General features: G+C 37.2%; 1 protein-coding gene across 3 annotated transcripts in view; it reads right to left on the minus strand.

The window, feature by feature from the left end:
• Positions 1–20,937, minus strand: part of LOC135101634 (CCR4-NOT transcription complex subunit 3-like) — a 37,412-nt gene that overhangs the window by 8,696 nt on the left and 7,779 nt on the right. For 2 of the 3 annotated variants that reach the window (XM_064005898.1, XM_064005900.1), the window contains exons 3-10: positions 15,660–15,815; positions 15,336–15,518; positions 14,026–14,163; positions 9,779–9,952; positions 7,794–7,983; positions 7,198–7,290; positions 5,649–6,013; positions 971–1,055 (exon numbers count right to left, since the gene is read on the minus strand). In XM_064005898.1, coding sequence (XP_063861968.1) covers positions 971–1,055; positions 5,649–6,013; positions 7,198–7,290; positions 7,794–7,983; positions 9,779–9,952; positions 14,026–14,163; positions 15,336–15,518; positions 15,660–15,815 — 1,384 coding nt within the window. The remainder of the gene's footprint in view (positions 1–970; positions 1,056–5,648; positions 6,014–7,197; positions 7,291–7,793; positions 7,984–9,778; positions 9,953–14,025; positions 14,164–15,335; positions 15,519–15,659; positions 15,816–20,937) is intronic. The other variant, XM_064005899.1, reaches the window with a different exon arrangement.

The raw sequence follows: 20,937 nt of genomic DNA on the forward strand, positions 1-20,937 counted from the left end.
CTTCAGTTAAAGAAAGCGCCGCGTGCTGTTAGGAAGGAGTGTAAAGTGTAAACAATAGCCTCTCAGTTCTGCCGATACAAAGGCCTTTACTTTGATTTACTATATCCAGAATAGGGTATAGCTCGTTCTTTCAGAAATTTTCTTAATTCCGCTTTAGTCCATGATTGTGGCGGTGATGTATCCATTGTGCAGGGTAGTCGAGTAAGTGTGGTCCTGTGTTTTGGTTTGCTCGCTGCCCAAGTACCCAAGGATAGTGATCGTACCGCAAAAATAAAGTCTCTGATACAAAATTATATTTTCTTTACATTAAATGGATTTGCCTGTTGTTTAGTACATGAAAATGCAAGTATATATTAGTATACTTCCATTGAGGTCAGTAGAAAATTACAGATTGCCTGCCTTGATACACTTATAGGCTCTTTTAAGAATATCATCTGAAATTATGAATAGAGGCTCAAACAATGTCATGTGCTGTCAGTTATCACGAAATTAATTGACTTAAAATTCAGACGCATTACTGTGCAACGATACACTTTTGTAAGCTTGTAAAACCTTGCCCCAAAAAGTATTTATTTTCCGGCGAGAATTAAAAATTCTGGCGCTATCTGGTATCAAAACGCTCACTGCGACGTCTCTAATTGTGACACCTAAGCAAAGGGAGTGGTGGATGTCTGATTATTCTTGCATGCAGTGTTAGTCAAAGCACCCTAGATTCCATAAGATTCTTGCCTATACCTACAGCTGCTCTTCCATACAAGCAACTTGGTCAGATGAAGGAATAAATGTCAAAATAGTAATATATAAACCAAACTGCAAACTGGCAACTCTGATGCTTGTCTAACTACTCCACATGATACCTCATGTACTGCTCTTACTTAGTTTAAGATGATGCACAATGTAGGGAGTGTGTGTTTTTGCTGAGATATTGACTATTCATTCAAGCACTCAGGTATACAAAACAGCTACAAACCTGATGGTGGTATTGACGTGGAATTGACTTCATTGACTTTCTTCTGTGCTATCACCTTCAGAGATACTGCAGTTTCTGCTGAATTCTGTAAAATTATATTCAAAATTATCTATAATATAAAGATGATAGAAATTAGAAGAAGAAAAACCTTTTATGCCATTCTGACAATCAATATATATATATATATATATATATATATATATATATATATATATATATATATATATATATATATATATATATATATATATATTTTTTAATATGCTCAATTATGTGTTAAATTTAAACTACCACTGACTATATGAATAACAACAAATTTGTCCACACTCCATTGCATTTTGTTAATCTAAGAGTTGTAATAATAATAATAATACAGGGGGGTCTTTGCCTTATGTCAGAGTTCCATTCCTATGCCATGATGTAACGCGATTTTCGCCATAAGTCAGAACTCATAAGTACCGTATTTGCTGGTGCATTAGACACACTTTTCTTGGAAAAAAAAAGAAAAAAAAAACATCTAATAATTACTGTGTGTCTAATGTGTAAATATGCCTAGGCCTATAAGCCTAGGTCTATAGGTGTGGAGTTGAAGCAGTAGTACACAAAGCACAAGTATTGTTACTAATAATATTACTACTAATAAAATTCTCTCTCTCTCTCTCTCTCTCTCTCTCTCTCTCTCTCACTTCCCTGCCCTCCTCCCCTTTCCCCTCTTTTGTCCCTTATCTTTGACAGATGAGGAGGAGGGGAGGTGACAAGGAGGCCTCGAGGTCTAAAACAAAATGAAAAGAGAAAGGGAAAGGAAAATGAGAAGGAAAGGAAATAACCAGAGGAGAGAGAGAAAGAGAGAGAGAGAGAGAGAGAGAGAGAGAGAGAGAGAGAGAGAGAGAGAGAGAGAGAGAGAGAGAGAGAGAGAGAGAGAGAGAGAGAGAGAGAGAGAGAGAAGGGGGGGGCTAGATGGAAGAAGGGAGAGAAGAGGGAGGGCAGGAAAGGGAGAGGGAAGAAATGGGGAGGGAAAGAGGGAAGGGGGAGAAGGGCAGGGCAGGAAAGCAGGGGAGAGAGAGAGAGAGAGAGAGAGAGAGAGAGAGAGAGAGAGAGAGAGAGAGAGAGAGAGAGAGAGAGAGAGAGAGAGAGAGAGAGAGAGAGAGAGAGAGAGAGAGAGAGAGAGAGACTTTTTATGTAGAAGGGACACCAGCCAAGGGCTATAAAAAAAAAAAATAAATAAATAAAAAAAAAAAAAAAAGGCCCAGAGATGCCAGTCCCAAATAGGGTCCAAAGTGGTGGTCAAAAATTGAAGGATAAGTGTCTTGAAATCTCCCTCTTGAAGGAGTTCAAGTAATAGGAAAGTGGAAATACAGAAGCAGGCAGGGAGTTCCAGAGTTTACCAATGAAGGGGATGAATGATTGGGAATACTAATTTACTCCTGCATTAGAGAGGTGGACAGAATAGGGGTGACAGAAAGAAGAAAGTTTTGTGCCGTGATGCTGTGGGAGGAGGGGAGGCATACAGTTAGCAGGATCAGAAGAACAGTTAGCATGAAAATAGCAGTAGAAGATAGCAAGAGATGCAACATCAAGAGGATGAGAAAGAGGCTGAACAGTCAGTTAGAGGAGAGGAGTTGATGAGACGAGATGAGTGGGTGACAGGACAGAACCCTCATGAACACCACTGCTAATAGATTTAGAAGAACAGTGACCGTCTACCACAGCAGCAATTGAACGGCCCGAAAGGAAATTTGAGATGAAGTTACAGAGAGAAGGATAGAAGCTGTAGGAGGGTAGTTTGGAAATCAAAGCTTTGTGCCAGACTCTGTCAAAAGCTTCTGATATGTCTAAGGCAACAGCAAAAGTTTCACCAAAATCTCTAAAAGAGGATGACCAAGACTCAGTAAGGAAAGTCAGAAGATCACCAGTAGGGCAGCCTTGACGGAACCGAAACTGGCAATCAGATAGGTTGTGAAGTGATAGATGTTTCAGAATCTTCCTGTTGAGGATATATTCAAAAACTTTAGATGGGCAGGAAATTAAAGCAACAGGCCAGTAGTTTGAGGGATTAGAATGGTCACCCTTTTTTAGGAACAGGCTGAATGTAGGCAAACTTCCAGCAAGAAGGAAAGGTAGATGTTGACAGACAAAGCTGAATGAGTTTGACTAGGCAAGGTGCAAGCATGGAGCAGCAGTTTTGGAGAACAATAGGAGGGACCCCATCAGGTCCATAAGCTTCCCGATGGTTTAGGCCAGCGAGGGCATGAAAAACATCATTGCAAAGAATTTTAAAAGGTAGCATGAAGTAGTCAGAGGGTGGAGGAGAGCGAGGAACAAGCCCTGAATCGTTCAAGGTAGAGTTTTTAGCAAAGGTTTGAGCAAAGAATTCAGCTTTAGAGACAGATGTGATAGCAGTGGTGCCATCTGGTTGAAATAAAGGAGAGAAAGAAGAAGAAGCAAAGTTATTGGAGATGTTTTTGGCTAGATGCCAGAAGTCATGATGGGAGTCAGATCTTAAAAGATTTTGACACTTTCTATTAATGAAGGAGTTTTTGGCTAGCTGGAGAACAGACTTGGCATTGTTCTGGGCAGAAATATAAAGTGTATGAGATTCTGATGATGGAAGGCTGTGGGCCAACTCTCTATCATGTATAGCACGAGAACAGGCTATGTTAAACTAAGGTTTGGAAGCTTTAGATCGAAAAAAAGAGTAAGGGATGTATGCCTTCGTGCCAGACACTATCACCTCTGTTACGCGCTCGGCACACAGAGACGTACCTCTGTCACGGAAGTAGTAGTCATTCCAAGGAAAAATCAGCAAAATACCTCCTCAGGTCCCCCCAACTAGCAGAGGCAAAATACCATAGGCACCTCCTCTTAGGGGGATCCTGAGGAGGGATTGGAGCAATAGGACAAGATACAGATGTTAAATAGTGATTGGAGGAGCCCAATGGAGAAGAGAGGGTAACATCATAAGCAGAAGGATTAGAGGTTAGGAAAAGGTCAAGAATGTTGGGCATATCTCCAAGCAAGACAGTCAGGAATACAAGTAGGGTGTTGCACCAATTGTTCTAGGTTATGGAGGATAGTAAAGTTGAAGGCTAGTTCACCAGGATGGTCAGTGAAGGGAGAGGAGAGCCAAAGCCGGTGGTGAACACTGAAGTCTCCAAGAATGGAGATCTCCACAAAAGGCAAGAGAGTCAGAATGTGTTCCACTTTGGAAGTTAAGTAGTCAATGAATTTCTTATAGTCAGAGGAGTTAGCTAAGAGGTATACAGCACAGACAAATTTAGTTTGAGTGACTCTGTAGTCATAGCCAGATGGTGGAAAACTCATAAGATTCAAGAGCGTGGGCATGAGAGCAGGTTAAGTCATTGCGCACATAAACGCAACATCCAACTTTGGATTGAAAATGAGGATAGAGAAAGTAGGAGGGAACAGAAAAAGGGGCTACTGTCAGTTGCCTCAGACACCTGTATTTCAGTGAGGAAAAGATGAGATCTATTAGAGGAGAGGTGATGTTCTACAGATTAAAAATTAGATCTAAGACCATAAATGTTGCAGAAATTAATGAAGAAAAAGTTGAGGTGTCAAGACACTTAGGGTCAATACCAGAAGAGCAGTCTGACCTGGGGACATTTGTGGTCCCCTCCCCAGATGGGAACTCCGAGGCTGGTAGAGGAGTCACCATGATTTTGAAATTTGAGTGAAGGGTGTGTGTGTAATTAGGTGCTTGTAGTTTTGTGTGAAGGAAGAGAGTTGTCTTTGAAGGGCAGGCTGTGACTGTCCCCTTGTATTATGAGACACAAAAAGAAACTTTCAGGAAGGTCACAGCTGGGTGTAACAATAAGTTCAAAGCACCCCCCTGGTCCAGTGCTTTGGACCTCACTGGGAGTAATGATCGTTTCGGCAGGTTCCTACTGGCATACAACAAGTGAATGTAAACAAAGCTGTCTTCCTCAAGCACTGCATGGCGATATAACCACGAAACACCGTAGGTCGAAGACATCATAAACCAAGGACCCCCCTGAATTTATTATAATAATTCTATCTATCTATATACCAGGCTGGCAATTCCACACAGGATGGCATAGAGAAAACACATCACACTCATACACACACCACCCATATTCTTATCCCTGTCAGCCTCCTGATAGAATGGGATAGTCTCGTGGTCAACCCTAATAGACACCAAGAGCTTAGGCACAACAAAACTGGCCACATCAAGGACTAACAGCACACTCTGGCTTATCCCTGCCCCTTCATAATAAGACTTCCCAACCCAAACCTACTCCAATCCCTAGACCACAGCAAAGGCAGAATACTTCTTATAGAGTTCTCCGCACCCTAACTGGGTCCATACACCAATTGGTCCCACCAGATGCACCCACATCCCCTCTCAAGGGTTGACAAGACCACATAATTTTCATGCTCTTGCCACTGTTGCCATTCACCTCAATCACGCACAATCACCCTTGCTGGCTGCACAGTCATTCCTCTCTTGTTCAGTGCTTTCTTGAAAACATTCATCTATTCCAAGCAAGGTTTTCCTCTTAAACCTTCCTCTATGCATATCTGACCTTATTATTCACTTTACTAGCTTTCTGTCCTCCATTCCCTCCATATGCCCTCCTATTTACATAACATTAAAAGTAAAAATATTAAATTGTCTGTACATTTCTAGTCACTTTACCATAGTTGGTGTATGGCCGGGATGTGATGCTGGTGTGGATGGAGTAGGTACCCCAGAGGGTAGTGCAGGTGTGGTAGTCGCACTTCCTGACAGACTGCCCTGAGGGGATGTGATGCTGACACTACTGCTCACTCCACTGCTGGGCCCATTACTGCTGCTGCTGTTGCTGCTGCTGCTATTTCCACTACCAGTACTACTGGATACGGAGTTGCCACTGCTATTGTTGCTGCTATTACTGCAACTGCTGCTGCTGCTGCTGCTGCTACTGCTGCTACTGCTGCTGCTGCTGTTGCTGCTGCCAGTTCCAACAGTATTATTGACAATACCACTGTTCATCACTCCACTTGATTCAGGTGAATGTCTTCCTGCAAAAGTCAAGTATACACTCACTATTTCGTGCCATAGAACTTACAGAACATAGTATATATTAGAAAACTGATGGACAGGGACACTGATGGCTAGCAATATTGCAATCAACCAAACAATTATGAATAGTGTTATCCACAGTAAAATATACAGAAATCTCTTCACCAGCTCATAAGCATACACACACACATGTGCAAACACACTAACACAAACACATACATAAAAAAAACTATGAAGCTTACAACTAAGTCACATTAATCAATTCTATTTATGGCAATCAATTTTCTTATATAAATAATTACTCACATACACCATATATATATATATATATATATATATATATATATATATATATATATATATATATATATATATATATATATATATATATCTTAACTAATCATCATAAAAGCACTGATCCTAACACCTACATAGTAAACTATGCACACTGGTCATTAACAAATTTTTTATCAGTAATTTTCTATCAATTTAAAGACAGTTAAAATCTCAGCACAATGAAAACAGGAAAAATTACCCTTGCTCAATGACAATAGATATATTTCCTTTACTGCAACAGATCAGTTCAATGACAATACATACACTTCCTTTACTGCAACCAATCAGCTCAATGACAATAGATACATATCCTTTACTGCAATCAATCAAATAATTTGATCAGATCACATGAGGGAAAAATTCCCACAAAGGGCCTTTACACTTCTGTATCAATAACTGCTCTCTACTTGATCCTCTTGCATCTTCACATTGTCCATCCATCCCATCTGTGATCTTCCCCTTCACTCTACATCTCTCATATCTGATCCAATTATCTTCTTTAACTTTTCACAAATCTTACTATCTTAACACCCTGTTCTTCTCTGAAGTATAACCTCAAAATTTAATATAAGCTCTAGCCATCACAAATTATGAGATTCTGTGAATAAAAAGAAATATGGAAGGTATATCATGCTCTTTTCTTGCTCTAATGTAACTTCCATACCGTATTCACTTCCTTCTGAACCATTTTCTAATTCACCAAAAAAAATTATGTCAGTTTTCTGGCCCACTTCTTTGCACATAATTAGACACAATTCTTTACATTTTGTTCCTAATCTTTATATCTTCTATATAAAACTATTCATATGCATAGTTTTGAACATTTTATATTAAGAAATCAACTTGCCTGTACTGTTATGTTGTGAGGTTGAGGTGACAAGATGGTTGGAAATGCCTGAGCTTGTGCTGCTGTTGTTTGGAGTGGATTGAGAAGTGGAACCTGAAAAATGCATATGTTTAAAATTGTATACAAACAACTTCAAGACAAAGGATGGTTGGGTGATGACTGCAAAGGATGCTATACTCATAATTATGAAAGAGCTGAGCATCTTGGGGATTGCTGAATGCAAAAGAAGGCAAGTTGTAACTGCAGATAGTCTTGAATAGAGGTATTTTCATCCACTTTATGTGTATGATTCAAGCTGTTTCAATTCTTGAACAATTGGGGAAGGCAATTGTATACATGTCAGAATGTAGCCTGGGAGGTAGATACATCCCTTTGTCAATAACCTCAAGTGATGAGAGAAAGAATATTAGGTAAAAAAATAAATAAATAAAAAAATAAATAAAAAAAGGGGGGGGGGTGCTGCATAGCACAATAGCTGTACCAACTGGCTGCATAGCACAATAGCTGTACCAACTATCATTTATCTAAGTGAGACTAATATCGCTAAAAGACTCCAGTATCTAAGTCAATTGACTGAATGCACAAACAAAAACTACCTGATACAGGTTTAGTTGGGGTGGATGGAGGTGGTGTTGGCTTGGATGATGAGTTGGAATTAACGGCAACAATGGTGGCAGCAGTAGTAGAACTGCTGCTGTTGGTGTTGCTGCTGTTACTCATAGTGCTGTTACTGGAGATGTTGTTGGTGGTTGGTCTTACTACCAAAGGTTTAACTGGTTGGCTTGCCTGTCAAAAAGACGCTACAATTAGTCATACATTCTCCTATTCTTTTCCTCCACTACATCAGTTGCTGAAACAATATTGGAATAAGCATATGGATAGATATCCTTGCTGTAAGGCTGCTAACCAATATGGCCAAAGCCACAAATGACAACCATGTGATAACAGAGTAATAGGAAAATCATCTTACATTACAATAATGCATATGCAGAAAAGGATGACTAAGATGATTCAAGGACTGAGAGGATGACTGTTTAAAGATAGGCTAAAATTACTCAACCTGCATTCACTGGACAGCAGGGTGCATGAGGACATGAAAGTATTTAAATGGGTAAAAGAAATTAATAAAAGGTGATATAAGTGACATTCTCATAGTAAACAATCAGAACAGAATTTGAGGTAATGGATATAAGCTAGATAAGTTTAGTTTTAGGAAAAAAAGATTGGCAGGAATTTGTTCACAAACAAAGAGGTAGATGAGCAGAACAGGCTTAGCAGTCATGTGGTCAACACCAACAAGCTCCATAATTTCAAGAGAAGGTTAGATGATTGTATGTACAGGGAAGACAAGTGATAATAGGAAGACTGCCAAGGTGGAGGGAGGGGTGTTATGATTAGTACAGGAGCTGCCCAGTGTAGGCCAACCAGCCTTTTGCAGTCTCATTCTTTTTAATGTTCTTATATGCTGCAACACAATACTTCAGAACTTGAATCTTGAAAAATTTATGAACAAACTTCAAAGCATCCAGGATATACTTAGGATAAGACAAATAACCATCATGTTGAAACATACCTCAATACACCACACCAAATCTTCCCTTATTTACTAAGTAATTGAGAGAGAGAGAGAGAGAGAGAGAGAGAGAGAGAGAGAGAGAGAGAGAGAGAGAGAGAGAGAGAGAGAGAGAGAGAGAGAGAGAGAGAGAGAGAGAGAGAGAGAGAGAGAGAGAGAAACTCTCTGATGCCTTATTCCCCTAAGGAGGTAACCAAAGTAGAGGAGCCTCCAACTCTCTCCATCAAACATTTCCTTCTTGGTTGCTGAAGCACTTAATCAATGCAAACATCTTTTTTCACATGCACTCCTTTACCTTAACCTTTCATCTTCCAAATGATCTACTATTAGCACCTCCAACTTTTATCACATAACTTTTCTTTACAAAGCCTTAGTTCTTCATCCTCTCATATCTTGGTGTTTCCTTTTCACATATTCCACTACTCCACAACTGACACTACTTGCATAGGTGCTCAAACCCCAACTTTCATACATATTCCATTGCTGTCACCCTCCCATCTTATCACTTTATATGCCTCTCTTGGATAGGTTATTTCCACAGCACTCACTCAATTGCTGCACCCTATTCCATACAAAACATCTTGATGAGCATTTCTTAATACATCATGACAAGTGATGGATACATATTCAGTGTAGATATGACATTGATAACCTGTCAGATGAAAAGACTCCCATACCTATATTAAATAATTCCAATGATAGCAACAAGAAGAAATGCAATTTCCATGATAGAAATATCTACATTACCCTTAGCAGAGAGAGAGAGAGAGAGAGAGAGAGAGAGAGAGAGAGAGAGAGAGAGAGAGAGAGAGAGAGAGAGAGAGAGAGAGAGAGAGAGAGAGAGAGAGAGAGAGAGAGATGTAAAATATATAATTTCACTGAATCATTCCAAAAACAGCAACAATAGGAAAGTGTAATTTTTAAGGCCATGAACAAACATTTCATATACATGCAGTGCATGTGTAACTGTGGCTGTTGCAATAATAAGCAGACTAAGTACATACTTACCGAATTTATAGATCTGGATTCTTCATTTTTACTACTCCTCTTCTTGTCATGAGGGGTGGTAGGAGCGTCATGGTCATTGGGATGGTTGGTGGCTGGGGACGGCGCTGGAGAAGACCCACACGCAGAAGATGGTGTTGACCCATCTGTACTGTCATGGCTACCTCCCAACACATGCTGTAGAAAAATGACAATACTCAAGATTGGCCAAAATCTTCAATGTATCCACCACTCCTAGTGTGAAATGTGTTTTTTATGCGTCAAGATTTTAATTCAGGATCAAATTTCAAATAAATGGTGTAGAGCTACTTAAATACAAATGTTATCAACATAAATTTCTCTAACTTAAAATATGCTGTAAATTGACAGGAAAAATCTTAATACAATGTGTTATTAATTTCACAAATTATGCACAATGTACAAAAGGATGCTTTAGTATTACATGCAATAATCACTCACAATGCAAATTTAAGGATTAGACATGTAGGTGTATTACACTGCAATACAGCACACTTAACTATTAATGCTATATACTTATGGGATTATAGGTTCATCTGATATAGCCACAAAAACTAATTTAATTGAAATTAATTGTTATGGGGATACAATAAGCTCTACACAGACAAGTTTCTGGATAATGTAAAATCCAGATGGCAACTGTTCAAATTATGGTCAACATGGATTAAATCAAGCTTAGAATTTATTCTCTAGCTGATATTCATACATAAGTCTTGTCACACATTCCAAAAACTATGAAACTACACAAAACTACACATGCACCCACATTCCCATCCTAGTTTGAATTCCAAGTCAAGACTTTCTCAGTGACTCATGACATCCTTGCTAATAGGCTAATGTAATGTCCATCCACTGTGAGCTCCAGAGAGGTAAAGAAATGTCTGATAAAAACCTGATAAAAACCAGTATATGTGAGAGCTGGAGTCCTTCCCATTCCCAATGGCTAAAGATTACAAGAGCATATAAAACATTTAGGAGCTGAAAGTTCTTGCTATGCCCACATTTTGAAGATGGAAAAAGAGAAAACTATATACCATTCATGTGTCAACCATTTACATGTTATGGAAATATAAAGTTTATTGTGTACATTCTGCTGCAAGGCTGCTGCTTGGATGTATTTGGTATTGGCTTACACCTAGCCTTTTTTTTTCCCCAAAAAACAAAAACTACCTGGCAGAACAATGTCATCAAACATGACATCTAGTACATGTAAAAATGGATGAGAGAGAGAGAGAGAGAGAGAGAGAGAGAGAGAGAGAGAGAGAGAGAGAGAGAGAGAGAGAGAGAGAGAGAGAGAGAGAGAGAGAGAGAGAGAGAGAGAGAGAGAGAGAGAATCTATATTCATAAATTATGATGATGATTGCAATTTTTTTCTTGCATGTTATAAGTGACAGGCAGCAATACTATTTCCTTTACTGTGTCTATAAAATGACAGATTTAGATGTTCATGTGAGTGATGACTGAAAGACACTGGAGAGGAAAGCAGATAAAGGAGGCTTGGGTCCCCTCAGCTGGGGCCCCAGCCAGGCCACCGCATGGCACACAACCATCCGAACACAGGCTGAGAAAGCATTGAAAGCTACTTCACTTCATCACTTCACCCCAGAAACACCACATTACCTACAGAGCTTGAGTTTGCAGGAGACTGAAGAGGAAGGATTGGTAAGTGTGATGCTATTATGTTTTATGCAATCAGTCAAGGCAGAGCTGAAAAATTTGTGATGGAAAATGACATTTTTACTGAATTGTAAAAACTAGCCCAACTGAGAGGGATGTCCTTGAGGAACATCCCTGATCCTAAATTTTGGGGTTAAGCTCCATTTGTACTACTGTATGATTTCTTTTTTTCTTTTGTTCAATACTTAGTATATTGCACTATTTTCAGTTAATTCTATCTAATCTCATGTTATTTAAGATCACACTTTAAAGACAAACATGCCCTCAAAGAAGTGGGAAGACATCATGCCCTGTCTCACAGTTGGAGTACAAATACAATGGGGGAGGTGGTTCCCAGTTTCCTTGCTCTGTGCTTAATAGTGGCAATATTCTTCTAACCAGGCAGTGGTGTGGCCAGGTCAAGTCTTTCCTTCTATAGAGGAAAAAACTATAAACCTGGAAATTTTATGCTATGGGTAATATCTGGCCATTTGCATTTTACAATAGTTATGGAAAATGTGACAACATAGTGGCAACATAACATCATATTAAATCTTCAAGAAACACAACCAGGCAGTGCACTAACAGCTATATGGCCAGTAGAAATGAAGCTGCTCATCACTCCAGTCATGCATCTCTCCACACACTGTCATCTCCCCGATTATGCATTTTTCCAAGCAGTAACATTTGCCTCTTCCACAAGCTTGTATGGTAGATGTGGTTACTTATTTCTTTAACAGGAAGTCTAAAAGTTTGTTAAAGCAACCAAATGGAAGTTGGAAAAGACACCAAACCATGAGCAGACATGAGAGCAAAATAAAGAGGATGTGGTCACACACCAACCCTCTGCACAACACCTTAGTCCAGAGCAGACATGAAGATTGAAAACCTATTTTCTGAACAAGGCCAAGACATTTCATTTCAACCACATGAAGAAGATCAGCAGCTGACACTCTACAAAAACTTGGGTACAGGGCTTTAAGCAACTTCTAATGAGCATGATGTGCTAGTTATCCAAGATTCAAAATTATATTTTCATAATTGACAAATAGTTCACTAAAATCTGCTAGTGCTTCAAAATTTCTTTCTATTCTTTTGTTTTAATTATTTTTTCCATTTACTTGATTTATCTTTTATTTTATTATATTTTATTTTTTAAAGGTTTGGTGCTATCACATCCAATAGCATTAGTTTTTCTTTACTGACATCAACCTATCTTAAATTTTATGAGACTTTTATCTTTATTAAATTTATGATTAAAAGTGATTGGCTAATATTACATCTACAAATATATAAGATTTCATCATCTAAGCAATCTAACAATGAAAATTATCCTAAGCCTATGTGCTTTAGGGTCTAAGTGACACTTATTGTTTCCTTTTCTTTATATGTAATCATGTAAAATTTGAAAACATGGAAGTGCTAACAATATTTAGGATAACGTCAGTTGTTGCAAGCCTTCATCCCACAAGAGTGTTTCCATTCCCTTACAAAAAGACACCAGCAAGTATTTGAATACATGTTGTAAAATGAAGGAAACAATGGGAGATTCTATTCAGCTTATCAAATTCTCACTACACACTAGGGTGCTTTAATGCACAACCAGTGATAATGCCCAGATACTGCCACAACCTGTTTTCAAGTTGCAAACAAAGTGTTTCTCTTGATTAAAGTTCTTAGATAACTAGCTCTTGTTTCCGCAACTACAAACTATATAACCACATAAGTAAGAAAGCCAATTCCTTTTCAAGTATAGCTTGGATATTACAATAAATTAATATCTTTACACCATTCATAAATTTCAGGTTGAGATAAAACTTGCAAATATTTCAAAGGCTTTCAAAGCAGTTTTACAACACATGCAATGACTCAATTCTTTACATTTACAAACATTATTTTCATGCTTCCTGCTTCCCTGCAATCACTACCTGCATGCTTTTCTGATCTTATGTTTCTACAGTAAAAAAAATATTTTTCACACTTTCATCTATCCTGCCCACCTATGCAAGAATAAAATGGTATCTGCATATTTTCATCCCTATAAATAATGAGCACTGAAACACTGTCCTGCCATCCTCTTCCAACTTCCTATGCCTGAGCTTCTAGAGATAAAGAAAGCAACTTTGAAGCACTTCATGAAATGAATTTACCTAATCCTTCTTGGGACTCAATTTTGAAAAAACATGTATATTAGTAGGTATGTCTCACTTATATTTAGTTTTATAATCTTTAGCCAGTCTTGTCTTGGAGGAGGAGGAGGAGGAAGAAGAGGAAGAGGAAGAGGAAGAGGAAGAGGAAGAGGAAGAAGAAGAGGGAGAGGGAGAGGAGGAGGAGGAAAAGGAAGAGAAGGAAAAGGAAGAGAAGAAGGAAAAGGAAGAAGAGGAGGAAAAGGAAAAGAAGGAAAAAGAAGAGGAGGAGGAGGGAAAGGAAGAAGAGGAGGAGGAGGAGGAGGAGGAGGAGGAGGAGGAGGAGGAGGAGGAGGAGGAGGAGGAGGAGGAGGAGGAGGAGGAGGAAGAGAAGGGGGAGGAGGAGGAGGATCAACAAGCATAACTATCATGTTACTGCACACTACTTACCTTGCCTACCGTTATTTCTGGAGTAGGGTAGTCAAGGTCCTCCATGTCTATGTCATCATACAACCCAAGATTCTCATTGAAGTCTGGGTCTTGCGATGACTCAATGTAGTACTCAACATCTTCTTTAATCATTTTAATCTGCAAATAGTTACAAAGAAGATACAGTCATCACATTAGTACAGCTCCAGCATGAATCACCTTTGTTCACCTAATGGAAAATCACCAAGCAGCACAATCTCAAACACCCTTCTTACACAAGCCTAAATCATTTTAATTTTGTTGAATCTTCTAAAAACTCTACTAACTCTTTGCACATCTCTTTGTGGTTCTTTTCATCTAATTACTCCTCACCATCCTCTCAACATGCTCAAACTATTTAAGTCTGTCTCTTCATCACCAACATCATAAAATCAACTATCTTTTTCCTCAACTTTATATATGCTATGAAGAGATGTATGAGCTAATAATAAAAAAGCAAAATAGAGCTGAATAGTATCAAAGATAAAAGAAATATGAAAACAAGACAGTAGCTATGCACCAGTTTAACAAAATTGCAATGAGAAAATAAATATTAAAAACTGAAGTATAATGACAAAATTAAGAATAACAATATATCTATATATACTGTACAACTTCTGATAAATAAATAAACAGTACACAATGAAAGACACTGCAAACTCTATAGTTACAAGTGATCATCAGCTACTTCAATATGGAGGCACATTTATTGTGTTGAACATGCAAATCCTGAAGAGTCACACTGATTTAAAAATTCCCATGATGGTTACTGATGCACAGTACACCAGTTCATCATAATTCTTGATAATATCTTCAATCTGTTATATCAATAGAGCAATAAGTGCAGCAAAACAGAACTTATAAATGCATATCAAATATGACAACATCCATCACAAACATTAACACAAATTCCTCATTATACCACTGGTTTGAAACCCATGTTCTTAGCTTTTGAAATGACTTATGATACATCTTGCAGATTTGTACTGCAAATGAAAACTATATACAGTTTAAAGCTAGATAAACAATCTGAATATTGGTATTAATTTCCTGATCCATCATCCCAACAATTCACATACTGCTCTCAAGACAATAATTCTCAGCACCAAGTCTTATTAGCAATTGCAGGTAAGCCTTCAGTATACCAAACTATGCTTCAGAAACATCTCTAACGAATGCAAACGAATGATCCACATAAAAAATGAGCACTATATCTACAAATGTTGTCAAAGAATGGAATAAGTTCATACATCAAATTCATAAAATATATCACGAAAATGGTCACCACTAACCTGGTCACAGTCTATGGATTGGTTGTCAAGCATTCTCATTAAGATTTCCAATTTTTTAATGTGATACTGATGTCTATCAATATACTCCTTGAGGTCTTCTATTCTGTCAGACTTGTCTTTGTCCATTTTCTTCTTCTTTTGAGTTGCCAATAATGACTCAATTTCAGACTCAAATTGGTCCATCTGCGGAAATAAAGATTCATGAGCATCAAAGCATTGGATCTATTACTAGGTGGTGCAAGCCAATAAAAATACTACATTCCCAATCTAAAATGACAAAATTTAATATATACAGCACAAACACAAGTGTGAAAATTCACTAACCTGGATGTTTAAAGTATCTATTGAGGAACTGAGCCAACTATTCACTTCTTCCCTCTCCCGCTGAGCTGGGTCCTTGTTTTGTGCTGCCCCGAGACCCTCCTTACTATACGCTTTGGTCTTGGTTTCTCTTTCTACCACTTTAAATCTTTCCATTTGCTGAGGAATTAAATGTAATGGTTAGACATAAAAAAAGTAAGCACCATATTTGAAATTTTATAACTGAGAAAACATACAACAAAAAAACTGTTTTATATATATATATATATATATATATATATATATATATATATATATATATATATATATATATATATATATATATATATATATATATATATATCCTTAATGGAATGGGCTTTACACTGTATATCTTCGAAGCATAATTAAAGGCTAAGGTTCCACTTCCACTGAAAATCTTTATCATGGTAAGAAAAAAAAAATTTAACAACTTTCAAAGCTCTTTCTTAGACAAGCGATTGACTGCAATCAGATAATGTGCACATCCATCTCATCTTATGTAAACTCAAACTTCAAACAGCCAGACTTTTTGCTTTTTGGCCTATCCATTCCTACACAGATGATTCTACCCTGCATTTTTCAATATCATTTACCTGATACTCAATTCAACAGGTATTAAACAGTTCACATAAAGAGGTCACAGAATGCTTGGTTTCTAACATTTCAATTATTTCAGAATGGGGCAGGGCACACCTTGTGTTCTTCAATGCCTCAAAAACTCAGTTCCTTCACCTGTCAACTTGACAACCTTCTGGATAGCTATCCCTCTTCTTTAATGACACTCAATTACCTTCACCATCTTATACATTGAACACTGTCCTTCGCTAAAAATCTCAACTGGAAATTTTACATCAGCTTTCATGAAGTTGGGTGTCCAAAGTTGCCTCTACCAATACTTTTCCTCCTCTCAGTTGCTTACATTATACAGAGGTCTTATCCATCCATGTGTGAGGTAATGTTCCCACACATGGGGGAATTCAACACATAGTCCTCCTAAACAGAATGGAGTCAAATGCTTTTTATTTCAGTGACTCCTCCCCTCTAACAGATTGGCTTGATTGCCACATTCACTGTTGTAATGTTGCATCTGTTACGACAAGTATCTTTTACTGTTATTTCTGTGGTCATTGTTCTTCTGAAGATGCTGTTACAACAAGTATTTTCTACTGTTATTTCCAAGATCATTGTTCTTCTTAAGTTGCTAACTGCATGTTTATCCCCTCCCCATTCCTGCAAGCCTTTCCTCTTATTCTAATCCCTATTCTGTCCATCTTTGTCATACAACAGTTAACCAGTATCTCTATTCTTTTATCCATTTTACAGCTTATGTCTGAAATTCTTCATATTTCTGCATTTTCTACTCTCTACAACTCAAGATATTTCAAGAGCATCAAGACATCTCAGAAACTAAATCAGCTGACTCTTTTGGTTCTCATCCTGTTTCTTTTTTTGGGCAACAATACCTTATTACCAGATGTGGGATTTTTTCCCATTCTTTGTGCTCTTGGCCTGTCCTACTGACATGAAAAATGAATGAATAAATAATATAAAATACAAATTAAAACAGACCGACTGTCACTGCCTGCACAGCCTGTCATGATGAGTTACTGATAAGAATCAACTAAATAATTTTCTTTTTTCTGAGTTTACAATTTCATAGAGCAAGGAATTCAACATTTCCTCTGCTCACTGTTTATCTTACAATAAATTTGTTTTCAAAGTTTTCTCACACTTTTCCAAGGGTATAAATGTTTGTTTGTTTGTTTTTTCTACAATCAAATAAAGCCAATATAAAAATGCTGTTACTGCAACTTGTTATAGAAAGAGTAAAGAAATCCTGAGAAAGATTTATAAGACATAGAAAGAGAATGACACTGAGAAGACATTATCCATTTCTCTATCAAACAACTTTTGGTAATGTGAATTATGAGAGAGAGAGAGAGAGAGAGAGAGAGAGAGAGAGAGAGAGAGAGAGAGAGAGAGAGAGAGAGAGAGAGAGAGAGAGAGAGAGAGAGAGAGAGAGAGAGAGAGAGAGAGAGTTGGGGACACATGCATAAAATAAAACTATCAATTAAAAATTTTAAAAAGTATGAGTTGAAGAAATATCAAATAAATGCAAACATCAGAAGAGCTGCTCACTTTTCTTTTTCCTGTAAACTGAATTGTTTTAAGAGAAACGTATCAAGACACCTATAGGACTGAATTGGTCTATCTCCAAGTTAGCTTTCTATTGCACTTTTTTGAGGTAGTAGCAATACAGCAAAAGTAGGATGAGTTAACACATATGGAAGTTAAGAGTAATAACAGTGAAAATCATACGACTACTGATAACAATGTAGTGATGAGAGCCTTCAAAAATTTTGAGTGTGAGAAGTAGCACAGGATGGATGTCATTAGGTACAATGAAATTCCTCAAAATTTGAGATGACTGTGAAGTAAAATAACTGATTAGGTTGTTCAGCATGTTGGCAATAGTGTGAGGTATCCAAGAAATAGAAAAATAGAAAAATAGTGTAACATGAGAATGGCATTCATGTTTTCCAACATTGTCAAGTGAAGTCAACCACCTGTAAGATCTTGAAGAACAAAGAGGCAATAAATTTAGTATTATTTGTCTACAATTAAGATAATCTTAATTTCATTCTATATTCTCTGTCAAAGAAAACATTTAAAAAATGTAAAAACTGTAATGTTTCTGAGGCTGAAACAGATTAATTGTATTTACAATAATTTCAAAAGGAAAAAATTGTTTCAGTTTGTGAACATTTCAGTTCATGAACTAAGTTATGGAACAGATTAAGTTTGTAAACTGAGGTTCCATTGCACACTTCACATTAGGATGCAAAAAACATCATGTGAGAGATAGAACAACACATTTATATTAAATTTTTTTATCTAACATTTTCAAGAAATTCATAAAAACATAAAAAATAGAACAATGTATCCATGCTCCTCACCATTGCTCCTTTACCCTCACTGTACTGCCAGCTTTAAATCTTGCTGTTGTAACAACAGTTGTATGTAATTTAAATTACATGACTAGGCATTTTCACATTATTCCATTACTTTTCTGGTGTCAAGTACAGTATAAGAATAAAATTACTTTCATGGACATGAAAATCCTGGCCAATCACTTTAGGTATGTTCTTAAAAACAGGTATCTGACAGGACTGGACTGGACTTGAAAAATGTTGATATAATACCTTCACATGAAGGTATTATATCAAGAAATAAAACTGTGCCAACCATTCATGTCTCTAGGAACTAGCTTGTATAAATTTTTAAAATGTATAAAAACTAAAACATAAAAATCTCATGGATCATGAATAAGTATGACATCCTCAATTCAACATTTTCTGAAAGACTGTGCAGCTCTCATGGCTTACATGTGACCTTTCCATGACTTCCAGAACTATGGAACAGAACCTGCAAAGATCACAGCAATACCTACTGCTGTGAAATTAAATCAGTGACACTGAGAACAATTAGCAAGACATTTTATATGTAAGCTTGGTCTTACAGATTTTAAAGTATCTGAAAATTCACAGAATGATTTTTAATCTTATCATAGAAATTATATCTACAATGATTTTCATGCTAGATAAATAAAGATGAGAATAGCATACTTGAATGCTTACAATCATGCATGCCACTTGAGTTTGTGATGATCAGGTGTGATAAGGCAAGATCATGCTCTACTGGTAAATGCCTGTCTTTCAATGGTTACTGCTGTAATATACTTAACTTTTCCTTATATTGTTATGATGCTTAATATTATATTACAGCACTATCAGGAGCCAACAAATGAGAAGACAAGACAAAAAGATTTTTTGGATGACAAGACACATCAGAATTATTTTTGTTAATTCAGTATTGTGAATTATATATTTCTGGTAGCATAATGCAATACTAACATCAATCAGACATTACAGCAGAGGATAGAATGAACTTTTTCTTATGTTCACTATAGACAACAAACAGCAAGGTGGTGATGCATTACATTAAATGGTTTTCTAAAGCACAATTTATTTGTACCAAGTATCAATTACAAGATTTCAGTAAACCTAAAATTTTATCTTCATATCTATTCCAAGCCAACAATGTTTCCTATGACAGATGCTCCATACTCAAATCACTTTCACTTCAGGCCCATCACAAGTGCTCATACATGTTGCTTGAAGGATTACATTCTTTAACACTGCATTTTTTTTTCCAGACAAGATATATGCAGTCTCCCTAACCTTCTCTCTCTCTTGCATAATGTCCAACTTTGTCATAAAAGTCTGTGCAGACTGGTAAACCATAATGACCTACAACTATAAATTGTTTGTCTTCTAAAAATATTTGTCCTTTGTTTGCAACTTTTTATTTGTTAAGACTAAGGAGGCCAGTATAATATAGTTAAAAGGATCTTGGTCCTCATTTTTTCATGTGTACAAACATCAGTTCTTTTCCACATTAGATGTGAGTTAATATTTGTTTATTGGGACTTATGACACCAATGCCATCTGCACTATCAGTAGATCTGATCTCTGCTGTGACCTATTTGCAACAATTCAATACTGGATAACAGTAGACTTATCTCTCCTTCATTTCTTCTGCATGATATATTATGCCAGATATTAAGATATGCTTCTTTGGCTCTTCCCTGCCTCTTCATATCATTATTTGTTTTTCCATTTTCCTGGAAATCTGCTTACATGCAGCCTTTCCTAAAGATGGGTGACTGATCAAGTTCTTCCAACTATCAACTGTTTGGGAGCTTGACTTCCTGCCTTCCTAAATCTTCCGCATTTCTAAACTTCCTCAAATTTTGTCACTGAGGATGAGAAAATGGGATGAATATTTTCAGGACTATTAAGTGGGGATAAAGAAAGAAAATAAGTAAAACATATTTGTTAGAGAGAGAGAGAGAGAGAGAGAGAGAGAGAGAGAGAGAGAGAGAGAGAGAGAGAGAGAGAGAGAGAGAGAGAGAGAGAGAGAGAGAGAGAGAGAGAGAGAGAGCATAGTCTAGCACTATAATTCATGTAATAGGGAGCTGAAAGTAGCCCATTCTGCCTTGATGCCTATTTTTTGGACAGCAGCTGAGAGCAACATGTAAGTGATATTTTTCACTCTTTACAGTGTATGCATAACTCTTTTTCCTTCACCACTTCTCTTAACTTCTGCCCTCCACCTGTCCACTATACATCCCATTCTTTCCTTACTTTCCTACTCCCATCCAACAACTGTTTACCTCAACAATATATATCAACAGGCA

Source organism: Scylla paramamosain, chromosome 6 (genome assembly GCF_035594125.1).
Source record: "Scylla paramamosain isolate STU-SP2022 chromosome 6, ASM3559412v1, whole genome shotgun sequence".
Classification (NCBI taxonomy): Eukaryota; Metazoa; Arthropoda; class Malacostraca; order Decapoda; family Portunidae; genus Scylla; species Scylla paramamosain.